The sequence below is a fragment of the Bombina bombina genome, chromosome 12 (genome assembly GCF_027579735.1).
Source record: "Bombina bombina isolate aBomBom1 chromosome 12, aBomBom1.pri, whole genome shotgun sequence".
NCBI lineage: Eukaryota > Metazoa > Chordata > Amphibia > Anura > Bombinatoridae > Bombina > Bombina bombina.
Genome location: NC_069510.1, coordinates 95,776,732 through 95,788,852, shown reverse-complemented (window position 1 = coordinate 95,788,852; position 12,121 = coordinate 95,776,732). Strand labels below are relative to the sequence as shown.

General features: G+C 40.9%; 1 protein-coding gene across 1 annotated transcript in view; it reads right to left on the bottom strand.

The window, feature by feature from the left end:
• The window catches only part of ATP2B3 (ATPase plasma membrane Ca2+ transporting 3), a 287,085-nt gene that overhangs the window by 140,024 nt on the left and 134,940 nt on the right, over positions 1 to 12,121 (bottom strand). Inside the window, exons 7-8 of the mRNA XM_053695746.1 lie at positions 3,783 to 3,947; positions 1,125 to 1,339 (exon numbers count right to left, since the gene is read on the bottom strand). Coding sequence (XP_053551721.1) covers positions 1,125 to 1,339; positions 3,783 to 3,947 — 380 coding nt within the window. The remainder of the gene's footprint in view (positions 1 to 1,124; positions 1,340 to 3,782; positions 3,948 to 12,121) is intronic.

Below are 12,121 nucleotides of genomic sequence, written 5' to 3'. Positions count from 1 at the left end.
CTTCTGTCATTTGAGGATCTTGGAGGATATTTACATAAATTTGCCCAGACGGACGACCGAGTGAAACCATGCTCTTATAATTCTGTCCAATAATATTTACCATGAGTTTTACATTTTATATGTGATTTGTAAGAATCGTAAGGCAATACCTGTGTTCCTTAGTGTACAGTAAATTTATAAGTGACTAGTGGCTGCAAACAGCTGTCTTTTGCTGTAAGGCAGGTGTCAGCAAACTCAGCACCCCAAATGTTTTGGAACTACATTTCCCATGATGCTCAGACACACTTAAAGGGACAGTCGAGTCCCAAAAAAATGTTTAGGATTCACATAGGCAAGTCATTTTAAACAACTTTCCAATTTACTTTTATCACCAATTTTGCTTTGTTTTTTTGGTATTCTTAGTTGAAAGCTAAAACTAGGAAGTTCGTATGCTAATTTCTTAGACCTTGTAGGCCGCCTCTAATCATAATGCATTTGACAGTTTTTCACCACTAGAGGGCGTTAGTTCATATGTTTTATATAGATAACATTGAGCTCACGCACGTGAAGTTACCTAGGAGTCAGTACTGATTGGCTAAAATGCAAGTCTGTCAAAAGAACTGAAATAAGGGGGAAGTTTGCTGAGGCTTAGATACAAGGTAATTACAGAGGTAAAAAGTGTATTAATATAACTGTGTTGGTTATACAAAACTGGGGAATGGGTAATAAAGGGATTATCTCTCTTTTTTAACAACAACAATTCTGGTGTTGAATGTCCCTTTAAGGTTGGCTGAGTATCATGGCAAATGTAGTTCTAAAACAGCTGGGGTGCCAACGTTGCTGACGCCTGCCATAAGGAATGTAAACTATCTCTGTTGTTGACACATCTCTGTGTACAACTGAGTGGAAAGATTATTTATTTGCCAATGAGGCTAGGGTTAATTGTGCATGACAGTAAAGATAGCTAACCGCTGAATGCTCAGGCAGAAACGTTATGCAGCAACCATAAGGGAAATGTCATTACTGTGTTGTGCATGGTCTTACAGTGTCATAGGTCAGTCCAGAGAGAGTTCTCTATGTGCTGTGTTTGCAAGAGGCCGGCTGTTAGTTGTGCACATGACATTAGCAATTCTGCTTCAGCTTACCTTGACAGAATAGGCTAGAGAGATGGTTACAGCTAGGGGAAGACCCTCAGGCACGGCCACCACAAGAACAGTGACCCCAATGATGAAGAATTTGACAAAGTACTGCACGTAGACAGGGGTGCATTCTGCTAGCCACACCTTGCCCTCGACCACAAAGGTTTCAATCACAAAGTACAGCACCAAGATGATAACTGTAATAGCCGACATCACTAGACCTGGGGGAGGTGTTATGGGGACAGGGAAAAAAAGCAGGGGCAGAAAGGGAGGACGGAAAGGAATAAGTCAGAAAGGACAAACAAGGTTAATAAGGGACAGAGAGATAGAAAAAAGCAGCACACTTATTGGTTTGTGCAAGTTTTGCTTTCACATGAATGTATACAATTCATGGCGCAGACCGACAACCAATCACAGCGCCATATACCTGCATTAAAGTGAGAGGAAACAGTACGGTCCCTAAAAACTCAATGTAATGTACTCTAGTGCTGCATAAAACGCAGAATCCCTGCCACTTTAACTGGAGCATTTAATGTTTAAGGCAGAGGGAAGTTAATTTATTTATATGAAGGCTACTGTAAGGGGTACGTGTGGCCCAGCCTGGGCGTCCTTGCTGATTTCTGTAAAACATTTGCTGACTGACAGTAGGTGCTAAATAGCATAGCTAAAATAACGTTATTCAGACAGTTACTTAGGTGAAGACTGACAAATCTATTAATCCACTTGAAGGTATAGTGTGGACCTCAATATATATATATAAATAATTTGGATGCATAATCCAATAAGTTGGTAAATAAGCTTCAGATTGTATTGGCTTTCATAGGGCCGGAGGAAGTACATACAGAATCCAGCATATCTCAAGGTAAAATTTGAGGTTCTTCATCTTTTTGAGGGACCTCACCATGCTGACAAGATTTCTTAGATCATCTCGCTTGAGTGGAGAGCTTTAGATTATTGAGCTCTTAGTGAGGGTTAGAACTAACTAATAATGACACTGCTGTGGCCACCTCTAGTATGACCCTGTCACTAGGTCTCCTCACTTAATATATCATTTTATTTCTATGCAACTAAACCAATCTATAGTGTTGTATAGCAATGACTGAACATAAGACCCTTTCTTTTTCTTTTTGTACTAGAGGGTATCCTGTAAACACTAATGCTTTTCATCCCAGATCAAAGACAGTCTGTGAAAATTCTACGAGACCGTTCTGCGAATCTCAGATGTGGGTCTGTTAGTACAAAAAATGTGTTATATGCAGGCTAAACGATCCTTTCCAGTCTCTTAGGCCTATGTAGAATCAACAGATGAGTGAGCTTTAGTGAATACACTTCATTAAATAGTATGCAGACTGGAGAGGATGTTAGTGAATCTAGCACACATGAGTTGTACATATTCTTGTTATCTGACAGGTAGATAAAGGGCCTGATATTCAAAACCTCGCCGGCATGGATAGACAAACTTTGGATTTTTTTTAGACCTTGTATTGTAATGTAGGAGTCTCTGTTTCACATAAAGAACACTACATAGCAACATAAACATTTCTCAAGATAAAATTTGTGTTTCCATTTTTTCCAAGGGCCTCGTTGCACCGATGAGCCTCCTTAGAATATCTCACCTGAGTGGCGAGGTTTTAAATATCAGTCCCAAAGAGCCTGATATTCCAAAACTCACCGGCATGAAGAGAAATCCTGCAAAATCTTTGGTATTTTTTTCTAGACCTCATATTATATTGTAGGTGTTTTTCCTTCACATCAAGTACCCTGCATAGTGAGATAAATATCTTTCAAATTAAAATTTGTGTTTCTAACATTTTTTTAGTTATCTCTCCGTCCTGACGAGACGCCTTAGATCATCTCACCTGAGCGGAGAGCTTTTGAATATCAGGCCCAAAGTGATACAGGTGTAGATTCATTAAATGAATCTTCTGTCTTTACAATCGCACCAGTTTGTATGCAAGTCTACCCAGTACCAATGAAAAAACACAGAAACTAGAGAGGCCATTCTAGTATTTGTGAATCTAGGGCACGGTGTCTCTCTAGAAGGTGAGCTAGGTAGGCTCTGCAGACAAAAAAAGTCACAGTAACCATAAAAACCTCTTTTTTTAACATGTAGAGGTTTGAGTTAGTTGGATTTGAAATGTGAATATATACAATAAAATATTATTTATACTATAGCCTCTGAGCTAAAATTTCAAAACAAATTAATATAAAGGGTTACAAGTGGCTTTTCATGCAAAATCTAGTTCCTATTAAAGGGATACTAAACCCAATTTTTTTCTTTCATGATTTAGATAGAGCATGCAATTTATAACAACTTTCTAATTTACTGCTATTATCAATTTGTCTTCGTTCTTTTGGTATCTTTATTTGAAAAGGAGGTTTAGCATCTGGGTAGCACTTGCTGATAGCACCAATCAGCAAGCACTATCTAGGGAGCTGAACCAAAAATGGGCCGGCTCCTAAGCTTTCATTCCTGCTTTTTCAAAGAAAGATACCATGAGAAAGAAGAAAAATTGATAATAGGAGTAAATTAGAAAGTTGCTTAAAATTGCTTGCTCTATCTGAATCTAAAAAGAAACAATTTGGGTTTAGAATCCCTTTAAAGGCTGAAGCCACAGAATCGCCACATGCACGAGAAGAGAAAACGGTCCCATCAATAAATACCTGCTTTTCCTATCTGTACAGCCAACTTGGTGAGCTTCCCTTGTAGCACTGACTTCTCCTTTTTGGGGACACTGGCTTTTTTCTTCTCTCGCTCCTCCATCTCTCCTCCTTCCGCACTTTTCAGTGGCTGCATTTCCATGGCAACAGCTCCATCTTGCTTTTTTGCTATTGAGGAATCAAAAAAGAAATCCCATTATAAGAAGGAACAAAAGTACACTGCAGGGAAGTAGTGGAATCAGTTCCCCAAACTGTTTATAAAGGACATTTAATCTGCTCTGATTTGTTATACAAAATGTATGATTTAGGTCAGTGATGTTCAGTTACAGCTCCTGAAGCTGCTTGTAAGGGGCTCGCACGGAAACAGGGGCATCAAGCTCCATACGGAGGAGATTGAAGCCCCTGTTTCCGTGCGAGCCTTCAGGCTCGCTGGAAAGAAGTTATAACTTGTCCGCCTGCGCTGAGGCCGCGGACAGAAATCAACCCGATCAAATACGATCGGGCTGATTGACACCCCCTGCTAGCAGCCGATTGGCTGTGAATCTGCAGAGGGTGGCATTGCACCAGCAGTTCACAAAAACTGCTGGTGCAATGATAAATGCAGACAGCGTAGGCTGTCAGCATTTATTGATATGCGGCAGACATGATACGCTACTTAATATATGTCTGCTCGCACTTTGATAAATATACCCCTAAGCCTGTTTTGTGCAAAACCGCAGGTAAACATCTGATGCTGGAGTCCGTTCCGATGGCCGTGCAATAGGTTGTGGGTAGATTTTGTGTGGTGGTCATGCCAGTCTTGTAGAAAACTACTAGACAGCATAGTGACCAAATAGCTCCCAGAGGCTGCGCTCTGCATGGACTTTGCACTGCGAGAATTCTACAGAGGTATTCCAATCAATCTGAAAACAATTGTGGCTGGATGTTTAAGTTTCTAATTTATCAGCCTCATTGACCTATTGAAAACACATTTTTGCTTATTTCAAGTAGCACATCTTGGCTGTTTTTTCTTCAATGCTGACGTTTTTGATCATACTCAGTAGACATGTTAAATGGACATTAAAGGGACACTAAACCCAATTTTTTTCTTTACTGATTCAGATAGAGCATGCAATTTTAAGCAACTTTCTAATTTACTCCTGTTATCAATTTTTATTCGTTCTAATGCTATCTTTATTTGAAAAAGGAGTAATGTAAGCTTATGAGCCGTCCCATTTTTGGTTCAACACCTGGGTTGCACTTTCTGATTGGTGGCTAAATGTAGCAAACCAATCAGCAAGCTCTACCCAAGTGCTGAACCAAAATAGGGCCGGTTGCTTACATTAAATTCCTGCATTTTCAAATAAAGATAGCAAGAGAATGAAGAAAAAATGATAATAGAAGTAAATTAGAAAGTTGCTTAAAATTGCATGCTCTGTCTGAATCATGAAAGAAAAAATTTGGGTTAAGTATCCCTTTAAGCCCATAACTTATACGAGCAATTAAGCACATCACAACAGAAAATGTTATACAAGCACGTATCATTTTCAGTTAGTTGTCACAGTTTACAAGCTTTTGAAAATCAAGAGCAATTTAGAAACACACCACTTGAAAAACCTGGTGGGATCCATATTTCTAATCTCCTTTTCTTTGACCAATTAGGGACATATGTAAATGAGCTTGTGAGCTGAGCTAACAAATCACTGTGCAGTATGTTACAGGTTCAGGTTAATGTTCCTATACCTATATAGCAAAAATATAAAAACTTAAATACAGTGTATTATCTTCAAAATGTTAATTTATGATAGTAATAAACTGGTTGGTCGTTTAAAAACATATAAGTATTAAATTCACTTCATTTTGAGTCATTTTATAATTAAAGTGATGGTAAACTCTCCCTTTTATAAAATCAGATCCGGAATGTAAGTGATATTTTAGATGGAGTTGCATTCATCAGTTGTAATTAAGTTGCGCTATCACTTACTTTTTGATATAGATATGAAATTCAAATACCCTGCACACTGCCGCTCACTTCAAAAATCTATTTTTCTGTGAGCTAAAGGTTTGAATTTTTGTCCAATCAGTGATATTCCCATATGGCACGTTTGCTGTAACTAGAGCGCTGATTGGACAACAATTCAAACAGAAAAATTGACTTTTGAAGTGGGCAGCAGAGCGCAGGGTATTTTAATTGTATATCTATATTAAAAAATAAGCTATAGCGCATCTTCATTATAACTGATTAATTAAACTCCATCTAAAATATCACTAATATTCCGAATCTGATTTTAATAGGGGAGACTTTACCATCACTTTAACATGTTTAAACCCCCAAACACTGCAATCATAAATTGTACTTATTGTGGAGGTTTCAGAGTTTTAAAATAAAAAAAAAATAAAAAAAAATACATGACTGGTTAACTTACATTTAAACGTGCAAAAAATAGAAAGTCAATTCAAGCAAACAGCCACTTGAAATGGAAACAAAAAAGTGTTTTTAGCAACCATGTGGTGTAGAATTGAAAAAATAGAATTTATGCTTACCTGATAAATTTCTCTCTCTTGTGATGTATCGAGTCCACAGATTCATCCATACTTGTGGGATATTCTCCTTCCCAACAGGAAGTGGCAAAGAGAGCACCCACAGCAAAGCTGTCCATACAGCTCCTCCCCTAGCTCCACGCCACCAGTCATTCGACCGAAGGCTAGGAAGAAAAAGGAGAACTATAGGGTGCAGTGGTGACTGAAGTTTTTTAAATAAAAATATACTACCTGTCTTAAATAGACAGGGCGGGCCGTGGACTCGATCCATCACAAAAGAAAGAAATTTATCAGGTAAGCATAAATTCTGTTTTCTCTTGTAAGATGTATCGAGTCCACGGATTCATCCATACTTGTGGGATACCAATACCAAAGCTTTAGGACACGGATGAAGGGAGGGACAAGACAGGTACCTTAAACAGAAGGCATCACTGCTTGTAGAACCTTTCTCCCAAAAATAGCCTCCGAAGTATCGAATTTGGAAAATTTGGAAAAAGTATGAAGCGAAGACCAAGTCGCTGCCTTACAAATTTGTTCAACAGAAGCCTCATTTTTAAAAGCCCATGTGGAAGCCACTGCTCTAGTAGAATGAGCAGTAATTCTTTCAGGAGGCTGCAGGCCAGCAGTCTCATAAGCCAAACGGATGATGCTTTTCAGCCAAAAAGAAAGAGAGGTAGCCGTAGCCTTTTGACCTCTCCGCTTACCAGAGTAAACAACAAACAATGAAGATGTTTGACGGAAATCTTTAGTTGCTAGTAAGTAGAACTTTAAAGCACGAACCACATCAAGATTGTGCAACAGACGTTCCTTCTTTGATGAAGGATTAGGACACAGTGAAGGAACAACAATTTCCTGATTGATATTCCTATTAGAAACAACCTTAGGAAGGAATCCAGGTTTGGTACGCAAAACCACCTTATCTGCATGGAAAACAAGGTAAGGTGAGTCACACTGTAAAGCAGATAACTCAGAAACTCTTCGAGCCGAAGAGATAGCTACTAAAAACAAAACTTTCCAAGATAGAAGCTTAATATCTATGGAATGCATAGGTTCAAACGGAACCCCTTGAAGAACTTTAAGAACTAAGTTTAGGCTCCATGGCGGAGCAACAGGTTTAAATACAGGCTTGATCCTGACTAGGGCCTGACTAAACGCTTGAACGTCTGGTACATCTGCCAGACGTTTGAGTAAAAGAATAGACAAAGCAGATATCTGTCCTTTTAAGGAACTAGCTGATAATCTCTTCTCCAATCCTTCTTGGAGAAAAGACAATATTCTAGGAATCCTAATCTTACTCCATGAGTAACTCTTGGATTCACACCAATAAAGATATTTGCACCAAATCTTATGATAGATTTTCCTGGTGACAGGCTTTCTAGCTTGAATCAGGGTATCAATGAACGACTCAGAGAAACCACGCTTTGATAGAATCAGGCGTTCAATCTCCAAGCAGTCAGACGCAGAGAAATTAGATTTGGATGCTTGAACGGACCTTGGATTAGAAGTCCACGGTAGAACAGATGACATGTCCACTAGGTCTGCATACCAAGTCCTGCGTGGCCACGCAGGTGCTATCAGAATCACCGAAGCTCTCTCCTGCTTGATTCTGGCAACCAGACGTGGGAGGAGAGGAAACGGTGGAAATACATAGGCCAGATTGAAGGACCAGGGCACTGCTAAAACATCTATCAGTACCGCCTGGGGATCCCGGGACCTGGACCCGTAACAAGGAAGTTTGGCATTCTGACGGGACGCCATCAGATCCAATTCTAGTGTGCCCCATAGCTGAGTCAGCTGGGCAAATACCTCCGGATGGAGTTCCCACTCCCCCGGATGAAAAGTCTGACGACTTAGGAAATCCGCCTCCCAGTTCTCTACCCCTGGGATATGGATTGCTGAGAGATGGCAAGAGTGATCCTCCGCCCATCAGATTATTTTGGTTACCTCCATCATCGCTAGAGAACTCAGAGTTCCTCCTTGATGATTGATATAAGCTACAGTCGTGATGTTGTCCGACTGAAATCTGATGAATTTGGCCGCAGATAGCTGAGGCCATGCCTGAAGCGCATTGAATATCACTCTCAGTTCTAGAATGTTTATCGGGAGGAGAGTTTCCTCCCGAGACCATAAGCCCTGTGCTTTCAGGGAGTTCCAGACTGCACCCCAGCCTAGCAGGCTGGCATCTGTCGTTACTATGAGCCACTCTGGCCTGCGGAAACACATTCCCTGAGACAGGTGGTCCTGAGACAACCACCAGAGAAGAGAATATCTGGTCTCCTAGTCCAGATGCAGTTGAGGAGATAAATCTGCATAATCCCCATTCCACTGTTTGAGCATGCATAGTTGCAGTGGTCTGAGGTGTAGGCGGGCAAAAGGAACTATGTCCATTGCCGCTACCATGAGTCCGATTACCTCCATACACTGAGCCACTGATGGCCGAGGAATGGAATGAAGAGCTCAGCAAGTGGTTAAGAGCTTTGATTTTCTGACCTCCATCAGAAATATTTTCATTTCTACCGAGTCTATTAGAGTCCCTAGGAAGGAAACTCTTGTGAGAGGGAAGAGAGAACTCTTTACTACGTTCACCTTCCACCCGTGAGATCTCAGAAAAGCCAACACGATGTCCGTGTGAGACTTGGCTAGCTGGAAAGTCAACGTCTGAATTAAGATGTCGTCTAGATAAGGCGCCACTGCTATGCCCCGCGGTCTTAGAACCACCAAAAGGGACCCTAGCACCTTTGTGAAAATTCTGGGAGCCATGGCCAACTCGAAGGGAAGGGTCACGAACTGGTAATGCCTGTCCAGAAAGGCGAATCTGAGGAATTGATGATGATCTCTGTGAATAGGGATGTGTAGATACGCATCCTTTAAGTCCACGGTAGTCATATATTGACCCTCCTGGATCAACGGTAGAATAGTCCGAATAGTCTCCATCTTGAATGATGGTACTATGAGGAATTTGTTTAGAATTTTGAGATCCAAGATTGGTCTGATAGTTCCCTCTGTTTTGGGAACCACAAATAGGTTTGAGTAAAACCCTAGCCCTTGTTCCGCTTTTGGAACTGGGCGGATCACTTCCATGGTATGTAGGTCTTCTACACAGCGTAAGAACGCCTCTCTCTTTGTCTGGTTTGCAGACAATTGAGAAATGTGAAATCTCCCCCTTGGGGGGGGAGTCTTTGAAGTCCAGAAGATATCCCTGGGACACAATTTCTAAAGCCCAGGAAGCGTGAACATCTCTTGCCCAAGCCTGAGCGAAGAAAGAGAGTCTGCCCCTTACTAGATCCGGTCCCGGATCGGGGACTACCCCTTCATGCTGTCTTAGAGGCAGCTGCAGGCTTCTTGACCTGTTTACCCTTGTTCCAAGCCTGGTTAGGTCTCCAGACTGACTTGGATTGGGCAAAATTCCCCTCTTGCTTTGCAGCAGGGGAAGCTGAAGCGGGACCACCCTTGAAGTTTCGAAAGGAACGAAAATTATTTTGTTTGGTCCTCATTTTATTTGTTTTATCCTGAGGGAGGGCATGGCCTTTCCCTCCAGTGATGTCTGAAATAATCTCTTTCAGTTCAGGCCCGAATAGGGTCTTTCCTTTGAAAGGGATGTTCAAAAGTTTAGATTTTGATGATAAATCAGCAGACCAGGACGTAAGCCATAACGCCCTGCGTGCTAAAATGGCAAAACCTGAATTCTTTGCCGCTAATTTAGCCAGTTGGAAAGCGGCATCTGTAATGAAAGAATTAGCCAACTTAAGGGCCGTAATTCTATCCATAATATCCTAAAATGGAGTCTCCATCTGAAGAGCCTCTTCTAGAGCTTCGAATCAGAAAGCAGCTGCAGTATTTACAGGAACAATGCACGCAATAGGTTGGAGAAGAAAACCTTGATGAACAAAAATTTTCTTCAGGAGACCCTCTAATTTTTTTATCCATAGGATCTTTGAAAGCACAACTGTCTTCGATAGGTATAGTTGTACGCTTAGCGAGAGTAGAAATAGCTCCCTCCACCTTAGGAACCGTCTGCCACGAGTCCCGCATGGTGTCAGATATGGGAAACATTTTCTTAAAAACAGGAGGGGGAGCGAACGGAATACCTGGTCTATCCCACTCCTTAGTAACAATATTCACAATCCTCTTAGGGACTGGAAAAACATCAGTGTAAACAGGAACCTCTAAGTATTTGTCCATTTTACACAATTTCTCTGGAACCACTATAGGGTCACAATCATCTAGAGTCGCTAATACCTCCCTGAGCAATAAGCGGAGGTGTTCAAGCTTCAATTTAAAGGCCGTCATATCAGAATCTGTCTGAGGGAGCGTCTTTCCTGAATCAGAAATGTCTCCCTCAGATAATAAATCCCTTACCCCTACTTCATAAAATTGTGAGGGTATATCGGATATGGCTACTAAAGCGTCAGACGGCTCAGCATTTGTTCTTAACCCAGAGATGTCACGCTTTCCTTGTAAACCAGGCAGTTTAGATAAAACCTCTGTGAGGGTTGTATTCATAACTGTGGCCATGTCTTGTAAAGTAAATGAATTTGACGCACTAGAGGTACTTGGCGTCACTTGTACGGGCGTTACTGGTTGTGACACTTGGTGAGAGCTAGATGGCAAACCCTCATTTCCTTCTGTCTGAGAATCATCTATTGCTATATTTTTAAGTGCTAAAATATGCTCTTTATAATTTATAGACATATCAGTGCAAGTGGGACACATTCTAATAGGGGGTTCCACAATGGCTTCTTAACACATTGAACAAGGATTTTTCTTGATGTCAGACATGTTAAACAGGCTAGTAATGAAACAAGCAAGCTTGGAAAACACTTTAATAAAAGCAAATAATACTTAGAAAAAAATGGTACTGTGCCTTTAAGAGAAAAAAGATGCACAAACTCTGCAAAACAGTGTAAAAAAGCAGTAAGCGTTACGAAATTTTTACAGTAGTATCATAAAGCTTTAGTAAGATTGCACAGCTAGACAAATAAACGATTAACCCCTTAATGTAAAAACCGGATTGACAAAACGTCTAAAAACCGGTAAAAACATAATTTATGCTTACCTGATAAATTCCTTTCTTCTGTTGTGTGATCAGTCCACGGGTCATCATTACTTCTGGGATATAACTCCTCCCCAACAGGAAATGCAAGAGGATTCACCCAGCAGAGCTGCATATAGCTCCTCCCCTCTACGTCAGTCCCAGTCATTCGACCAAGAATCAACGAGAAAGGAGTAACCAAGGGTGAAGTGGTGACTGGAGTATAATTTAAAAGATATTTACCTGCCTTAAAACAGGGCGGGGCCGTGGACTGATCACACAACAGAAGAAAGGAATTTATCAGGTAAGCATAAATTATGTTTTCTTCTGTTATGTGTGATCAGTCCACGGGTCATCATTACTTCTGGGATACCAATACCAAAGCAAAAGTACACGGATGACGGGAGGGATAGGCAGGCTCATTATACAGAAGGAACCACTGCCTGAAGAACCTTTCTCCCAAAAATAGCCTCCGAAGAAGCAAAAGTGTCAAATTTGTAAAATTTGGAAAAAGTATGAAGCGAAGACCAAGTTGCAGCCTTGCAAATCTGTTCAACAGAGGCCTCATTCTTAAAGGCCCAAGTGGAAGCCACAGCTCTAGTGGAGTGAGCTGTAATTCTTTCAGGAGGCTGCTGTCCAGCAGTCTCATAGGCTAAACGTATTATGCTACGAAGCCAAAAAGAGAGAGAGGTAGCAGAAGCTTTTTGACCTCTCCTCTGTCCAGAGTAAACGACAAACAAGGAAGAAGTTTGGCGAAAATCTTTAGTTGCCTGCAAGTAGAACTTGAGGG